At 35.1% G+C, this 19,137-nt stretch overlaps 1 protein-coding gene and 1 pseudogene across 2 annotated transcripts; one reads left to right on the top strand and one right to left on the bottom strand.

Moving 5' to 3' along the window:
• Window positions 1-3,005: 3,005 nt before the first annotated feature.
• On the bottom strand, window positions 3,006-5,430 carry LOC120184333 (sec-independent protein translocase protein TATC, chloroplastic-like). 2 transcript variants are annotated; one of them, XM_039188828.1, is made up of 4 exons: window positions 5,091-5,430; window positions 4,362-4,674; window positions 3,649-3,939; window positions 3,006-3,413 (listed from the first exon to the last, which is right to left on the bottom strand). In XM_039188828.1, exons 1-4 carry the CDS (start codon window positions 5,357-5,359, stop codon window positions 3,204-3,206), a joined length of 1,083 nt encoding a protein of 360 aa, XP_039044759.1. In that variant the 5' UTR covers window positions 5,360-5,430; the 3' UTR covers window positions 3,006-3,203. The 2 variants fall into 2 exon arrangements, with proteins under 2 accessions (XP_039044759.1, XP_039044760.1); XM_039188829.1 differs by having other exon boundaries at window positions 3,010-3,413; window positions 4,362-4,669; window positions 5,092-5,427.
• A 6,177-nt stretch (window positions 5,431-11,607) lies between these two features.
• Window positions 11,608-18,261, top strand: LOC120184258 (annotated as a pseudogene).
• The last annotated feature ends 876 nt before the right edge of the window (window positions 18,262-19,137 follow it).

Below are 19,137 nucleotides of genomic sequence, written 5' to 3'. Positions count from 1 at the left end.
TTCTATTTTTTAATTGTAGATTCTCAAATATATTTTAATTAAGAAAATATAGCAAAACATGAAAGTAGAAAAAATGTAGTATATATATTTTGTACAAGGGTAATAATATGTATCATATCACAAGGTTAATATTTGTAAATATTAAATTTAAAAATACATTCAAAATTTTTAAAAATATTCAATATTTTTTAAAGAATTTTTTAATTTATTGTCAAAAATATTTTACTGAATAATTTCACCATAATAAAGACTAAAGTATTATAAAACATATATATACTTATCAACTAAATATATCATACACTTATTTATCATTTTACTCATATCACCTATCAATTATTATCGGTTAAATTTTATCAAACACTTCTATATAAACAATTAATTAAATTAGTTTTTCAAATTAATTAGTCACATCAATTAATCAAACCAACTATTATAATCAGTTATCAGCTATCAATTATTTGCCAAACACCCCTTTATATTTTACTGGAATGTTCCTCAAAGAAAAAAAATGGCTGTCCATTGTTCCCATATGTAATGGGGTAAGGGGGAGGTAAGATAGTAGGTTGCCCCCAACACTAGGTTGAGAGCAACTTCCGTAGGAGACCTCCAAATTATGAAATACCCTCCATGAGACTCGATCCCACGACCTCAAGATTAAGAACTTTGTGTTCTACCAACTGAGTTGGATGGTCATTTCAATGTTCCTCAAAAAAGACAACTTTATTACCCTAACTTTATTATTTTACATGTCTAATTTTAATAAAAACTTATTTTCTTTAAAAAAGAGATTCCCATTCCAAGAAAATACTAATTATTACCTCCAACTTTACTATTTTACAAAACTACCATTTCCAATGGCCCTACAAGAGACTATTATAAAATGTAGACAAATATAATTCCATCAAACCGTTAAACTATGTCGAAGTTCAAAAATGGCACCCATCACCACCATCTTCCTCCTCTTCCTCGATGCTTTCGCTTTCCTTTTCAGCCCTGCTTCATCGCACGCCTTTTCTTCTCCGAACCCGCCATGGTCGGCGGCGTCGAGGTCTGAATTCTATTTCTTCCGTTCCGATATGTCGACTTATCCACCTCCGTAAACCCGAAATCCGATTTCATGAGAGGTAATTCAACCTTCAATGGTTAATTCAGAGTTGGAAATCACCCATGAATATCAATATTTCGAATGTATAAAGTTCTATATTAGTTTGGTGAATGATCCATCCTTTTTCTTTTATCCGACTATGGATATAACGTTGATGCATATGTTATTGTATCACTTTATCTAAGGTATTGGATCTTTTGAATTTGTAATATACTTTGATATTCGAACTTATTATCCATTTTACTTTATTACAATTAAATATCTCATAAATAATTTGATTAGTGTAAATTCTGAAAATAATATTCGGATTTAATAATAAATGGTTTCAAAGTGTCATCTACGCCGTCGCCTCTCATTTCCTTATTATTATTATTAGTTTTACTTAATTTTTTTATTTAAATTTAAATAAGCATCATCATGTTTTGATTTTTTTTTTGCATATTCTTGAAGCGATTGTTTTTATATGTTTTTATGGTATAGTTGTTTGTTTACTTTTAAGACACGATTTTGTATATCGTTATGATAGTTTGACATTTCGTGTTATATTCATCACGGAGCACCTCTTGATAATAAAAGGTTGACGGTATTGTATAATTAAATCATCTTTTGTGATAGTTTATCAATGCATTCAAAATTATTTGCGGAGCAATTTATTAGATTATTTCTCTCGGTTTCGGTTTCTATGTCTACATTAATATTATGTCTAGTTTTAAGTACAAAAAAAAAATGAATTATTGATAGTTGCTAGTTTTTTTTTAAACATGAAGCGTATTCAATAAAAAATTTTATTTTTCTTCACATGATTGAATTTTCATGTTGATTTTTTATTGAATAGCCGCTAGTATTATTAAAAAAATAAAAAATATGCAAAATTACAATAAAAGTTTACAACTATCATCGTAATCGTAAACTAAATACATGAGAAAGGTTAAAAACCCAATGAAGAGACTAAAATAGATACGAATAAATATGATTGCATCGGTAAACGAACCACAAAAGAGAATTAAACTATTGAAATACCACCAATAACTGCATATTAGAGTCGAGCATCGTGAGAAACTATTCTCATGCGCAAAATCGAGCATCTAAATTCAATTCAAAGGTCATCAACAAGACTTTGAATAAGCGTCATCTTGATCAGTTGTGGCGACGTCAAATTCAACCCTGAGAAAATATAAATAAAAGAACGGACATACGACCCAAAAAAATTGAAAAACGTGCCACAAATGTAGATATAAAAGTACCATAAAAACATAGATAAACGTACAACAGATGGAATTACTTTTATTAAAAAAACAAAAGAAAAAATAAAGAGAAAAGAGAATCAGAGGTCGGCAACCAACATCGAAGCCGGTGCCACCGTCGACTATAAAAATCAAAGAAGAAAAAGTTGATTTGATCTATAAAAAACTATACAAATTCAAAGTGGTTATAAGTACAAATAATCATCATTATGAGCAATATATTCCGATTAACCAAAATTAGAATCGATTATCCCAATGTTTAAATGGATCGATAATTGAAATATATTCAAACTCTTAAAAAACTGAACAAATCTCACATATAATAAAATTCTTATCATAATATATTTAAACCTTTTTATTAATCTAGAGTGGTTATAAGTGATAATTATTTAAATACTTTCAATCATTTAACAATGAAAACTCAAATATTATACGGTCGTTAGTGCTCGAACTCAAAACATTTAGGAACAACAAATATATTTTAACTACTGAACTCGCTAGATTCGTGTATAATATATCTAAACTTAAACCTACACATAAATTTACACAAAATAAAACTCAATTATTTTAATTATGTTATAAATCCAATGTTTTTGTTAAACTAATGATATATAAACTTATTGATGCAATGAAGCTGCCTTCGGAGAAAATATGATATACAACAAGGGCAAGAGATGGAGCTTCTCAAGCGTAGGAGGAGAAAAGAAAATTCTACAATAATGGTACAGATTCGGTACAAATAATTTATAGGCTGATCTTGTTATGACTAATTTTTGACAATATACGAAACGAGCACGCTTGCGATGCACCGGCCGCTAGACCGATCCCGACTGAAGATTCCAATGGCAAAGCGATCACCGTCCGGTAAGCTTTACAACCCATGCACCACCCAAGTAAAGACCCAAAAGTGGAGTTGCCAGAAGCATCTGAGTTACAGGATCTGTTGATGGTGTCAATACAGCAGCTGCAATGACTGCACCAACCACTACATATCTCCAAATGGAAAGCATCTGGTCCCCCGATACAAGACCGAGTTGTCCGAGAAGAAATTGTATGACAGGAACCTGCAGGATAAATCAAATGGAACCATCTAAGCTTCGAGGTAAAGGTCTGTTCTCAGCACGAGACAGTATCAGTTTAGGTTCCCCTAAAATCGTGGTTGCAGAAATCTAAAAGCTTAAGAGAATCATCAGACAGATCTTATGGCGGGAAAAATTGAATATGTGAACTTGAGAACATAGAGATATGCATGGTGGCTAATTTCTAGTCATGTGTTACCCCAATAAAAGTAGGAAATACCTGGAAAGACAAGCCTGTGCTGAACATTAGCACTAGTACAAACTCGAAGTACTGATCAATAGACCACAAAGATTCTACAACCCCTTCGGCGTAAGTAACAAAGAAATTTAAGGCTGCTGGAGTCAGAACCGAGTAGGAAAAAGCAAGACCGGCGTAGAAAAGAACCGAGGAGCCCAACACAATAGGCCCCAGAAACCTTCTCTCTGCTCTGGTCAAACCCGGAAGAACAAAGGCTATGATCTCATACAGAATTACAGGGCTTCCTAAAAGAAGGCCACAATATCCTGACACCTGCAGAACACCGTGAACTAAATCAAGTTTTGCGAGTTTTCTGGCTATTTTGTTATCTAATCAAAATTCAAAGTTGCAAATATTAATACAGCAAGCCAGCTGCAGGTTAAAGTTAATCAGGCAGGATAGGATTAAAACTATACTAGCAATGTCACATTCTTCCAGGTATAACACTGTACAGCAATTAACTCTCAACTTAATCTGAAACTTTTAAAGCTTTCCCTAATATGATAAGCTGATTGCACATCACACAAAAGGTATACTATCTCCTATGGTGTTGTACTAGTTGGTTCCAAAAATAAATATATAAACATGAAATAAGGCAAGAAGGGTGCATGTTAATACCCAATCCATAGTTAAGTCTATTACTAAATACATTGCATCCAATGTTTTGAACTTCAAAAGAAATCATTCAATCTAACCTTTATCGTCGTGAAGAAAAACTCGCCAGGAGCTAGTTGCAGAAATCGTACACCCTGTGCTTTAACAGGAGCTTCAAGAAATACAATCAGTTCTTTTGAAAATGCAAAGCACCCCAAGATAGCAGCTCCAACAGCCAATACAGACACAAATATCCTCTGTCGTAACTCTTCGAGATGATCGAATATAGTCATTTCCTTATCATCTGGGAGAAGATCTTTATCGGGATAAAGAAAATTATAAAGCGCGCTTCCGTCATTATCCTGCTCGGACCCTTGTGGTGTTTCTTCTGCTGAGATACTAGCCACATCTATATCATAATCAAATAAATGATGTCTACATTTTACGTAGAAGCATGAAATTCTATCGAGACTTTGAGAGTATTATAATCGAGAACTAGATTAAGGAAATGAAATAATTCCAAAACAATCCAACAGATGCAGCTCATGTGCTTCTAATGATATGAAATCAGATATATAAGCATCTGAAGTATGTTAAAATATCTAACTTGATGCCAAACATTCAATTTTATTTAAACAGGAATCAAAGTAAACTTTCATTTCAAAATCGGGGGAAAATTGCAATTCACGCTTTGGATTTGTTTTATAGCAAATTTTTAACGTTATAAAAAATAATGAAAGCAAATCAACAACAGGAACAATGAAACTAAGCTTTAAATCACGAAGAGCAAGCAATTGGAATTTAAAAAAATGGATTCCATTTGATTGATACCAGGTCTATCTTCGGTGGCAGAGGCGCTGCTGGTTTTACTGAAGGCTTGTTGCCGGTTTTCTTTGGCATCGTCGTCAACGGCAGCCAAACAAACGACTGTACCAAAACCTCTCCTGCTCCGCGAAGCACCAAATTCCAGCCCCCCTGTCCTTGAATGCCTGGATTTGAGAGAGGTGAACTCGAGCTGAGTCTTGGTTGGCTCAACGAGCTTGAAGCAGCTTCCGTTGAACCGCAAATGGGATATTAGAGCAGCGCTGGTGCTTGCCATAGTCTGCTTTTTCTTTTTTCGTTTGTCCAATGCCTTTTTTCTCCTCCTCAATTGGTAGATTTTTTCGTGTAATTTCCAACTTGCTACCCCTGCCCTATACGGCGTTTTTCCGATATATCAACTTTTTCATTTAATTTTATCAGTCACGCATCTGACGTCACATGGGGTAAGTAGTACCTTTGAAAAACGTCTTATGCTGACTGGATACACATGTTAAAGCGGTATAAACACCGCACCTTACCTATAAATCTGACACGCATAAGAAATGTGTGCCCTGCACGCACCTTAGGTTTAATTACCTACCTACCCGACCGTTCACACTCTATCCCTTCCTATAAATACCTCCATCCTCAATCACTTTTATCACATCAAATCTTCTCAACTTCCCTCAACTTCCCTCAACTTCTCTAAACCTCTCTCAAATACTTTTATATTCTCTGTTTAAGGTATATTTTATATTTTATATTTAATTTATTTAAGTATTTAAATGATTTAATATTGTATTTAATTAATTTTTTATATATATAAAATGGAAGGCGGTCTGCTTCGCTTGGATGGAAATCATATATCTCGACAATTTGCTGATACGTAACATTTTAACGTTTTAATTTAATTTAAATTAATATTAATAATTTATTTATTTATTTAATGCATGATTATTAGTTTAAAAAATAATATTTGTAATTATTTATATTTTAGAAGAGATATCGTATATTAGATCCTTTTATTAGGAACATTAAGTTAGTGATACCTGGTCGTGTCATGTCGTATTTAGTAGAGGCTGAATTCGGTCACATAAGTAGATATGAGGGTCATGTAAGATAGAATCATACCTTATTGCTGCCTTAGTGGAGCGGTGGAGGCCGGAGACCCACACATTTCATCTTCCGTGCGGAGAGTGTACGATTACACTTAAGGATGTTTCTATGTTCCTGGGGCTTCCGGTGGATGGAGATGATATCGGGGATGGCGCACGGTTCATGGATTGCTTTATGTCGGGACTATCTAGGACGTGTCCTGGAAAGTTTTAACGGTGGTCGGATACTATTAAATTGGTTAGATGCCAATTATCGGGAGTTGAGCGAGGACGCCTCTGATGATGAAGTTAAAATGTATGCACAAGCATGCATACTGCAGCTGATAGAATGGTTGCTGATGTCGGACAAATCGCGCAACCAATTTCATTGTATGTGTTTGCGACATCTTGGCGACTTTCATCTGGCCGGATCACTCAGTTGGGGCTCGGCAGTTTTAGCTTTACTGTATAGGGAGATGTGTCGTGCGATTGACTACACAAAAAATGCTATCGGCGGATGTCTCCTGCTGCTGCAGTATTAGGTGTGGTATCGATTGCCTTTTTATGTCCCGTTGTCAAGAACTCATTCGTATTTCACTACTATTGAGGTAATTATAAAACTGATTTCGTATATTAATCATTTTATACAGTGTATAATAAAAAAATTCCTTGAATAGGTGGTCTACTGATAGAAAAATCATCAGGAGCTACCTGATGATTTAGAAAAAATGAGGGTGCTAATCGATCATAAGGTTTACACATATGTATGCCTTTTAATGTTTAAAAATTGATTTTAGATTATAGTTGTATAATTAGATTATTATTTTGATAAAAATATATATTTATTTTAATTTGAATGGGTTTCATATTCTAATGATGATGTGAGGATGGTGATCTCACCTGAGTTGAGGGGCCCATTAGATGTTTGGATGGCGATGGTCCATTTGATCTGTTATGCGATCGTCGAGTGGCACTCACTGATCGCGTGCTCGACAATTTGGTTGTTCGCCCGCAAATCCTTCATCACCAGTAATTTGGCTGATGTAATCGTATCCTTCCTCGTTCTTCGCCTGCAAATCCTGAAGCATTGATTCAAACGTTCGAGGAAGTAGTTCGTAACATGATCAAAAAATGTATAACTTACTAACTTGCTTTCTTTGCAAAAATAAAATGATCGAAAAAAATAAACTACATCAGTTTCACTTACCCATGCGCACAATTAATTGACGCTCATCATTCTTCTTGTACTTTCCATGGTAGTTCGCAGCAATGTGTCGGAGACAATACCTATGTTGGACAAAGGGTGGTTGTCATATTGGACCCAATGACTCCATTGCTGCTTTGATCCCAGCTCCGCGATCTGAAATGACACATATTTTTTCCCTCGTGATAACATGTGCACGTAAGTTTCGGAGAAAAAGCCCAAGAATCTGTATATTCTCCTTCGACAATAGCAAAAGCAACTGGAAGAATGTTGCGATTGCCATATTGGACAACTGCCAATAATAAAACTTGCTTGTATTTTCCATACAAGAAAGTCTCGTCGATCTGGACCACATGTTTGCAGTATTTGACAGCATTAATGCATGTGGGTAAGTCCAAAAAACCCGATAGAATTGGCATCGATCGCGTAGAACTCGATCATTATAGTATGCATACGAGGTTTTGAAGTCCACAATTGTCCCAGGATTCAGTGTCTGCACCAGCCTAAACCAACCTGGAAGTTCGTTGTAAGATGTATCTCATTCGCTATGAAGTTTGACAATGGCATTTTGTTTTGCCAACCAAACTTTTTTATAGGAGACAATGTATCCATACTGCGATTGTATAGCTAAATCAACTCTGCAACAACTATATGAGAGCTTGCTTTTACCATGGGCATGATGACTTGGCATATCACTTCAGAGTCCAAGTTGGGATGATCTTGGTTGACCCCTCCAGCACAACATGTGTGAGGACCGTTGTATACTATTGGTTCCCATCTGTTGTTTTTCCTCTTCCTCTTCGATACGCGAACCATCCAATTGCATCCGTTTTCGCGTTGAGCACAGTAGCATACATATTTTTCGGTCGTGAGCGGTCGACTCTGGACTGAACAGAATTACGGATATTATAATTTTTTATAGCCATCATCGCTTCTTCTTTGCTTGAAAACTCCATGCCTAAAGATAATCACTATTATTTATTGATGAGTAATATCCATAGTCATCAAGATGAGGCATATCCGTAAATTTGGCCCGTACATTGTAGCATAATCAACTTCATACATGTGTGCAGGAGGGTCAGTTTGTGCCACATTTCTTGGAACTTCATTACATCATCATCATCGGAGTTGAATTGCGGTGATTATGGGTGAATGAATAGTCCAGTCTCAGCATAATCCACACCAGGCTCACGAAGCGGTTCTTCTGGTGGAGATGATGGTTCCTTCATGCTCTCCACATTTAGGTCGAAGAACCTACTACTTGCACGCATTCCCCTTGAATGGAAGGCATATCGACATTGAGATCGAAAAAACTCGCAGTCGAATGCCTCCCCCTAGAGCTTGAAGCCATCGTGTCAAATGGATAGTGCACAGATTATTGCGTCGATGGCATGTCCATATTAAGGTCAAAGGGATTTGCAGATGAATGTCTTCCCCTTGAACTGCACGCGATGTTGCCATACAATTGTTCGTTGACCCACCTCGGTACATATCTTAAGGAGTTGTGGATGAATGTATCCCATTATGGCATTAAAATCATTATACATTACTGTCGTCGGGCTGTCAACTTGATCAACTTGTTCAGCAAGCCCATAGTGAGAGCTTAATGACTGACCCCGAGCAACACGCACTTGAACAAAATTTGCATACATCTCAATATCGGCGCCTGAATAATTACTTTGAGATTCAACCATCACTTCAACATCATCATTGTTCGAAAGTTCGAACGTTGTATAAGTTAATGGCAACAATTATTTGAAATCTATACTGCAACGACGACATTCTTCTACTACTTCTAACATGAATTTTCCTCGAAATCTTCGTTATCAGCTCCTCAAGAGTTATGTTTCTCTTAAATGATATTTTAACAAGCTCATTTGATACGAAAACAACGCCGGTTTCATCTTCTCGAATTTCACCATCATAATAAACAATAGCTGAAATCCGCGTCATTCTTTGAGTTTAAAAGTGCGACAATATTATATCTGAAAAACAACTGAAACAAACCTGATTAAATGAATAATATATGAACGAAAATATAACAATTAGTATAATATTTTTTCAAATAATCATAATAAATAATAAGTATAATAAAAAAATTATAACAAAATTACCTTATAACGAAAAATCGCACGAACTTCTAAATCAAATATGAGAAATTGCTGGAATTATTGACTCATTGAAGGAATTGTTTTAATTTATAAGTTGAGAGGGGAGATGTGAAGAGTTTACCGGGGGAGAATGATATTTTTAGCGAGAAAAGTTGCTATAATTATACAAGGCGCGGTACCTGAACCGCGCTTTATATAATTGTATTAGTTAAAGCTAAGGCGCGGCTCCTGCCCCGCGCTATTACCCTACGTGGCGTAAAGCGCGCTGTAAGGGATGCGCTGTAAGGGACGCGCCTTACTGCAAAGGGTGTTAGATCGGAAAAATAGTCTTAAGGGTGCCTGACAGGAAAATTAAATGAAATGTGATATATCGGAAAAAACGCCGCCCTACACAATACTGTATACACACATTATTTTTTTAGATTTCTATAAATTTAAATATTTATAATTACGTTAACAAAATTGATAATATTATCATGTAGTGAATATTAAATATGGAATGTTAGGTATGTAGAAAAACAAATGTTGGGAAGTTGGTTATTTATTAAACGAATAAATGAATTAGATTTTATGTTCGTTTAATTAAATGAATAAATATGAACAAAGTGTTAGTTCGTTCATTTACGTTCATGAACATTTGGTAATCCACTCATTTATGTTCGTTCATTTATGCTCGTTTATATTTGTTGTTTTATATTTAACCCAATCTCAAGACTCGCCTAAAATAGTGAGAACTAATAAAAAAACTTAAACCCTTTAATTTTTTGAAACTTAATTAATTAAAACCCAAATAAAAATACTCAAATCAATTAAAGAAATTATAAATCTTAAAATTATTTGAAAACAGAAAAACTCTTCACAAATATAAATCTAATTAATTTTATGTTCGTTCGCTTACATTCATTTATCATTTTAACAAACGAACATGAACGAGCACAAATTAGCTAAATTTCTTAATTAACCAACACGAACAAAAATTTTGTTCGTTTAGCTATTTGTTTCCATTCTTTTTTTTCGATTAAAATTAAATGAACGAACATAAACATATTCTCGTTCATATTCGTTTAGTTCGTTTACAACATATTTAATACTCGTTAATATACTCAAAATCAATGCAGCCAAATAACTTTTAAATTTCATATTTGAAAATTCAATCAAGAGCATAAGTTTAGGTGAATTTAATTGATTTTTTTCCCTTAAAAAATTCAACTTATTTTGGGGGTAAAGTACTCAATGGTCTCTTGACTATTTGATACAATTTATCAAGTTTATCGATTATTAAAAGTTAAAAAGTAGTCCTCTAATTATAGAGTATTACTTTATCGAGTCACTCGACTATTAAAAGTTACAAAATGATCACTCAATTGTTCATTATGTTCCAAACTCATCATTTTTAGTCAAAAATTTGATTGTATTCTAAGTTGAATGGTAACCTGCTGACTATGATATGATAAAATTTAATCTCAAAATCTCAAGCTATTATCATATCTCAGTAATCGCGTTAAATTAAGCTTAGATAATCGTTATTTTTTAACGAAAAATGATAAGTTTGAAATATAACGAATAATCAAGTGACTATTTTGTAATTTTTAATAATAAAATAATATTTTATAATAAAAAATATTTTATAACTTTTAATAATTAAATAATTAATAAAATAGTATCTTATAATATAGCAGCACATTTTACCCCTTATTTTAACAAGTAGCAAATAAAGAACAATAGGGACAAAATAGTATATGGATGTCCCACAGTTATTAAATGAATCGGACGTCTCATATTGAAATGAACATACAAGATCAACCGCACCGAAAATTTTTCCAGTGACAGCACCACATTTCCTCTCGAGTCTCGACGGCATCCGTTCGTCTCTTTCCTTTTCTTCTACGTTCATTTTCTCTCTTTTGGAAACCCTAAATTTTCCGAACTAGAGTTTTACTCTTAAAACGCTGACTTTTAATTTGCATTCGATCTCTAAAAAAGGGGGCTAATTTGTAGTCATTTAGGTGTTTTAGGGTTACTGCTCTTATACGTTTTTTATTTGAAAAGGCTATGCTAAGCATAATTTTTGTTCATCTTTCAGAATCATTACCGAAAGAACCGATTAATCGATCTTTAACTAGTCTAGGGTTTCTTCATGGCAGAACCTTCGCGAGGTCGTGTTACTATTACTCTCGGTCGTACTGGTCAGGTATTTGTTTCACTTTAGTTTCCTCTTAATGTTTTTTTTTCTTTCTTTTTCGTAATTTTGTGTGATGATGTTCAAGTATATTTGTTTGTTTTCTAGTAAAATTTGTGAAATAAGCTTGAAACTAGTAGGATTTTATCCTTTGAGCATAAATTGTATCCAGATTGGCTTTGAATGATTTAGAATAGCGCGGTAGGTTTCTCCTTATTCCTCATTGAAATGTTAAGCTTGTTATTAAAAAATGCCGGTGTGGTTCCCCTATTTTTTTTTCTTTTCGACTGGTTTGTTGAACTTTACTGATTATGTTGATGTAGGTGGCGAAGAGGGCTGGACCTGCATCCGGTGGTGATTTTTCTGATTCTCATCCTGTTTCTGGAAGTAAGCGGTCTGTAAGGGATAGGTTGGGAGGCAACGGAGATAGTTCTTTGTTGCACGGGACTCAGCTGAATAACAAACGGTATGCTTTCAAGAATTTCGCTGTTGGTTTCTCAGCATTTCTAAATCTTGCTTTGCTACGTCGGATTGGTGCTTATGCAATATCTATTCTAGTATTTTATTGTATTTCGTTGTGGAAGATATTGAGACTGTTGTATTCATATCATATGGAGCTTGCAAATTAGACCTGTTAGTTTAGGGAGGGTTTCAACTGGAACAATATGTTCCATTATATGGGTTGCCTGGACTTGAGAGTGCTGTTAGACGGTAATGTGTTAATTTTTTTCTTCAATATTATTTGTATATTTGGAGTTCAGGACTGCATCATGTTTCCATCTCGACTGTTGGATATTTGTTTGACAAGGATTCTGTAAGCAAAATAAAATGTCGCAGCCCCATAGGCTATGAGAAGTAATACATTGCCTACCTTTGGCATTTATTTCTATGTTGTTAAACTTTCACCTTATTATTTTATCAATGATTTACTTGTGTAAAAGTATATTTTGCTGGTTTGCCTTTTCGACAGACAAAGAGGTGATCGTTATACTTCAAGCTTGAATGCCAATGGCTTGAATGGTAACAAACTTTTTCCCGTGTTGCAAAATCTTTCTTTTCCTGTTCTATGAATTGTTTATGCAATTACTAATGTCACTTCATTTTTTGTGTGGAAAAAGCTGTCACATTGGTAAAAATGACCTCCGATTTAAACTCATGCAAAAGAATGTGTTTAACCGAGCTCGGGGTGATGAAAACCAGAAGGATATGGACCTTCGTGAAAAGTTGTCAAGAATGGGACAGCCTTATGAGAAACATCAAATGCCTGATTCTAGGGAGCGAATTCTTGAACTGGGGGCGAGAGTGCCAGATTCTAGGGAAACTAGTATATTGAGCAGAATTCCTTCCACAAGAAATACAGATGATTTGCCTCGTGTTACCAGTTCAAGAAGCTCTTATTCTCCTTGGACCTTAGATCATTTAAGACAAAGTCTCCAGAAAGAGTAATGGGTGCTTCTAGGGGTTTATCTCCCCCAAGAAATGTTGGAGAAATTCAGAGAAGGCAAGCAAGCAGGACATACGATGGTGTCAGAACAGTTTCATACATGGGCAAAGATGTTCTTGATGCTCCAGGGCCTGTGAGTACAACATCTTTTGTTACAAAGTCCAGATTGCCAACCACTTCAACAAAGCCCATGCCACCACCAGGCCCCCAAATTCCATGCCCAATTCCTCCTCCAAGTAGCATTGTACAAAACCCTTCATTAACGGTATGTACTATTTTCCATGAACTTTCTGTTCTACCAGTGAATCATGCAACTAACACGTTTTACATCTATTTTTCTGACTATATTTTCTTGTGAATATCTGCTTATGTTAATGTGAGTTTTAGAGAAACTAAACTCTCTTGAATTTTATTTTCTTCTCACTTTTTACAAAGTAAAATCTGCTCTTATAGGAATCTGCAACAGAAAAATCTAACGAACTATTTCAAATTTAAAATCTAAGCCTAACAGCCTAATACTTAGGGATTTTTAATTGAGAGAATCAATAACCAACAGTTAATGAATTCAGTCTGTTCTTTACCATATAAATCGTGTTGTACTTTGTAATTTTGTATAAAATTTTAGCATGTTTTCATTTTTTAAACAGTAAAAAGAAATATGTTAGTTTTATTCTCAGACCACCATTTTTTTTGATAAGAATAGTAGGCCTCACTAAAAACCCCCTTCATGATTAATGGAACTTGAAAATATTCCTTAATCAGCGGAAGGAGGAAAAGAGTGCCCTAGGAATTCATTAACCTCAAAACATTACAAAGTAATACAAAGTCTAATCTCCCTCCAGAGATAAAAAGCCAAAAAGAAACAACCCTAAACAGAACATAATTCTCAACCAATACCAGCCTTGGCTAGAACATCCGCCTCTATATTGGCTGTCTTACTAACCCATCTAATAAGACCTTCATAAACACTAAGCTTTTGAATAATGTCCTTAACAACTTGAACATAAACGACAGGACAAGAGCCAACATCCTTGACCCAACCAATTGCCACCTTACTATCACTCTCGATAATCAATCTCTCTTTAAATCTGTGGCGAATAGATTCATAATAATATAACCCCTTTAGAATAGCTTTCAATTCCATCAAAGTTGGAGGTCCCGGATCAGCAGGCTCTTTGAAGGAGCTAAGAATCGAACCAGAAATGTCTTTCAGAACACACCTAAACCACTCCTCTTCCAATCACTAGAAGTAGCCGCATCCACATTAAGTTTAATAAAACCCTTTGGAGGAGGGGACCAAGGAAACTTAGTAGAAATCCGATTAGTATGAGACGAGCAAGAATCCACTAAGGACGGGTCGGCAATAAGAGCATCCTTGGAAATAGAAATCTGAGTTTTCCTAGCTAGAAACCATGAAGCAAGCCTGCACCTTGCTAGAAAGAATATTTCCTCTCGATCAAGCTTCCCTCCTTCAAACACTATATAATTCCTAGTTTTCCATATTGTCCATAAGACCACTCCAGGGATAAATGACCACATAAGAGAGTTGGTCTTCAAGTTAGTCCATGCTACTAAGAATTTTTTAGCATCTTCATGAAAAACAGACTGAAAATTCCAATAGCCCATGAATTTAGTCCATATTGGCCAAACAACTGAACATGAAAAAAATAGATGAGATGAAGACTCTTCTTCTAGATTACAAAAAGGACACATAGAATCATTTATGCCCTGAACACCTCTCTTAACCAGAGCTGTCTTCACTGCCAGCTTCTTTAAGATAACTTGCCAAAGAAAAGTCTCCACTCTTGGAGGCAGCAGGCCCCTCCAAACAATAGATTTCCAAAAATTAGCTTCCTCCGAATCGGAACTCCCCGAATAATTTAGATTGGCACATGATTTAACATTGAAAACCTTCTCCATTCCCCTTCCAAAACAGTCCATCAAAAACATCAGCAGAAACAGAAAAATCTGAAATAACAGCCATCAAGTTTGACCATTGTTCAAATTCCCAGTCATTCAACTCCCTTCTCAACTGGACGTTCCAAAACCAGCCCCCAGAGCTGTAATCCCCAAACTGAAATAATCTTCCAGTTTTGTTCACTGCAATAGAGAATAGTCTAGGGAACATGACCATCAAAGGATGATCCAATGCCCAATTGTCTTGCCAAAACCGAATATTCCTCCCATTGCCAATTTTATAGCTATAATTGCTTCTGATACTACAGCCCATCGAATCAGCTTTAAAATGATTATTCACCAAAATCTCCATATCCAAGAAAATTTAGGAGAAACCTTACTGTCAAACTGCATCAATGAAGAATCCATTTTATATTTAATGCAAATCATTTCCCTCCAAATCGCCTTCCTCTCAATAGCAAACCTCCAAGCCCACTTTTCCAATAAAGCCCTATTCATCGTATTTAAATTAGGAACTCCCAAGCCTCCTTCAATTTTTGGTTTACAAACGTCGGTCCAGCTTACCCAATGGATCTTCTTCCTCCCATCTCCTCCCCCCATAAAAATTTGACATAATAGAGTTTAGGGTCTTGTATACTGAAGCTGGAACCTTAAACAATGACAAATAGTATATAGGAAGTGAACATAGGACTGATTTAATTAGAACCAGCCTGCCCGCCAGTGACAAAGAAGAGCCTTTCCAACCTGCTAACATTCTCAGACCACCATGCTTGGAAAGTCTAGACCTATCATAAAATATTTCCATCCGAGGTAGATAAGAATATTGTAACTTGTCTGTATCTTTCCACTTTCAGTTGACTATGGGACAAAAGCTAAAAGTTTAATAATCCTCTAATTTTATGTTTGATATTCAGATTGTCCTTTGGAAACTATAACATCACATTATTTAGGTATTTATTGGTGTGTTTGCTTTTGGTTCTTAACAAGTAGCAGTTGGGGTTTCTTTGAAACTGTATGGTAAGATGCCTATGTAGTGGTGTTACATTATAAAATTTCCAGTGGTAGGAGCTACGTGTTCTTCACAAACCCCTCTGACCGCACCCCATTTAACTACCTTTCATAATATAAACAAAGAATCTTCTCTATGAATGATTTTGCTTATTGTTTCTTTTGCTCATCAAATCTGGACAGTTATATGTGCCCTCTCTCATCTTCCTCTCTGCCGGTACCTTTGATTTCTTGACCTCCTTGCTTCACACAATGACACAATATTTTTGCTAACTTCCAACCCTGTTTTTATCAAGTTCTTAATGTTGTTTGCTTTCCAGCTCATGTATAAAAACTAGCGTTTATATGGTCCTAAAGATCGTCTTTCAAAATAGTTATAAACTATATGCATACCTTGATTTATAAAGAGTGGCGCTTAGATGGATTTTCTTACCCTCCCCCTCCTCTTTGGATGGATGCCGTATAGGGTGTTGAACAACAAACTGTTGAAGGCTTGCTGCATTCACTAGGGCTGGGGAAGTATGCGATCACTTTCAAGGCAGAAGAAGTAAGTGATTAATTGACTTCAATTCTTAGTAAGGATAAATTCTTTTTCGTTTTTGAAAGAAAAAAGGTGTTGGGAGATGCTTTGAAAGACTAATCAGCTAAGAACAATGATGCATATTCATTTGATTTGTTATTTCTTCTTGGTAATTTTTTACTTGTTACTTGTTTTCTTTTGTGTACGTCAGTAGTTTAGTGCGAATGCAAGATGGTAGAGTGTTTCTTTCATCTTCACCTAATTGGGATGTTTGGTGATTTTCTCATTGAATAAATTATTATCAATTGTGATTCTGGCATCTTATCTTTGGTAATTTTTTACTGTTACTTGTTATTCTTTGTGTACGTCAGTAGTTTAGCGATGCAAGATGGTAGAGTGTTTCTTTCATCTTCACCTAATTGGGATGTTTGGTGATTTTCTCATTGATTAAATTATTATCAATTGTGATTCTGGCATCTTATCTTTCCGTGGTCAAATGATCTTGGTAGTATTTGGGATTACTCATCAGTATCAACTTTTGTATGTATCCTTTCTTGTTATATATTTATAGCTTGGTCCTGGCAGAGGTTGCTCTTAATGTAAAGATGTCTACACACATTTGTCAAAATAAGACTAAACATGGAACTTTATAGAAGCAAAGACTAGTCTGTATGTTTTATGTTGCAAAAACTGGAAATTCAGTGGTTAGATCAAGAGACTTCCATTGTGGAGCTCATAGATTTAATCTTAGGATGTGGATCAGATAAGTCTATTCTGCCAGCTGTGGCTGTATTGGTCTCTTTGAATCGGTTGCAATATTTTGTAAAGTTGTTAAACTTGTGAATGTCTTATAAAGCAATGTTAAGTATCTTCAGAGATTTGCTTACTGATGCTTCCAAACTGATTGTATGTAGAGAAATATCACGGACCTGAAAGTTGGTTTTGATTGGAGAATTTCTTGTTTAGTGGTTCCCCCCCCCTGTATTCTCCTCGTTCAGCTGATATGTGTATTGGGTATTTTACACAGGTGGACATGACTGCACTGAAGCAGATGGGGGAAAACGACCTTAAAGAGCTAGGAATACCAATGGTATTTACCCTTTTCTGTCTTTGTACTATTTTTTGTTAAATTTGTGTTCTTCATTTTCATAATTGATGTGTTGAAATTAACAACTGATCCGAATATAGAATCAGAGATTTCCGCCGAGTTAGATTCACAAATTGAAATTGTCTAGTACGTATCGCACTTTCTTCATCAGGCTTAAATTTAAAATTCTTTTTAAAAAATCTTCTAGGATATGGGCACATCTGGGAATGATTTGAGCACTTAAGTACAACATAACTGTCTTGTGCCTAGACATCTTTTGCTTTAATTTTGATTACCGGAATGAGGCCGCTTATTGTGACCGCTTTAAGAGTAAGCCCTATGAAGTAGGAAACAGCGGTTCCGAATCGTCTCTGATGAAGCTGGTTTGATTTGCAGGGCCCTAGGAAAAAGATTCTTCTTGCTCTCTTGCCCCGTCCCAGAAGGCAGCCGTGATTTTTCCTTAATATTCATCAATCTTTGCCAATGAAAACCGTGGCCTCTCTTTCCGGGGACTCTTGAATCAGTTGTCACGTTAAGGCTGATCAAAATATTTGTTGGTGGCAAGAAATTTTTAAGATGCGTAGAAATGGTTAATATGTGTTGATTTTTATCAATATATTTAGCGTCTCTCGTGCATGCTACATGTTAAGTATTCTTAGGGTGAATTACAATTTTCAGACCTGAAAGAAAATGATTTAAACTATTCGAGTTAACTAAAAAATAATTTAAACTATTCGAGTTAACTAAATAATCAAATTATTTAGTTGAAGTCAGAAAATGATTTAGTTTTAGTTCGTGATGATACGAAATTCAAATAACTCGATAAGAATAGTTTGAAATTAAAAAAAATTATATCAACTATTATGCAAAACATAAAGCATAGATTTGATTTTTATAATTTGATCAATTAGTCTCTATACTTGACCGTAGTGCATATAGTCTAATAACAAAATTTTACTTAAAATATTTTTTGTTGGATAAATTTGAATTTGTATTCATCTAAAATAACTCCTTGTACGAACAAATTCCAACACCTTCTAGTCGATGGAACAATGTAGGTAAGGGAAGTCGACAAAATAGATTTGTAATATTGGAAAAAGGATTGGTCTGAGGGTTGGGTACGGGTCCCAGTCTTGAACCCGTCGACTGTTGGTGCATTGCTCGAGCTGCTCCTGTGACCAGAGTGGGTCATCACGTGCGACTGGGGGACGGACTACGAATAACTCCTTTGGGGCTTTCCTCGAGCGACAAACAATCAACTCAAAACTAATACGTATAAGGAGAATCTGACTACTTAATTAAAATAAAGCATTGCGATGACCTCTACTTAAAATATTTCATATCTATCATTTAGATTGAATTAAAATATTAAAATATTAAAAACAACCATTATAAGGACTAGCTCCTAACTTAAATACAATACAGGGACTAGGAGAAGAAATTGATCTAAAATATAGAGCACAAACGTGTAATTTCGCCAACTCGAAAAGGATGCTTCACCTAAGAAATCCC

The sequence above is a fragment of the Hibiscus syriacus genome, unplaced genomic scaffold (assembly GCF_006381635.1).
Source record: "Hibiscus syriacus cultivar Baekdansim isolate YM2019G1 unplaced genomic scaffold, ASM638163v2 tig00112864_pilon, whole genome shotgun sequence".
NCBI lineage: Eukaryota > Viridiplantae > Streptophyta > Magnoliopsida > Malvales > Malvaceae > Hibiscus > Hibiscus syriacus.
Note: the sequence above shows the minus strand (reverse complement) of the source record. Positions and strands in the feature narration are given on the sequence as shown.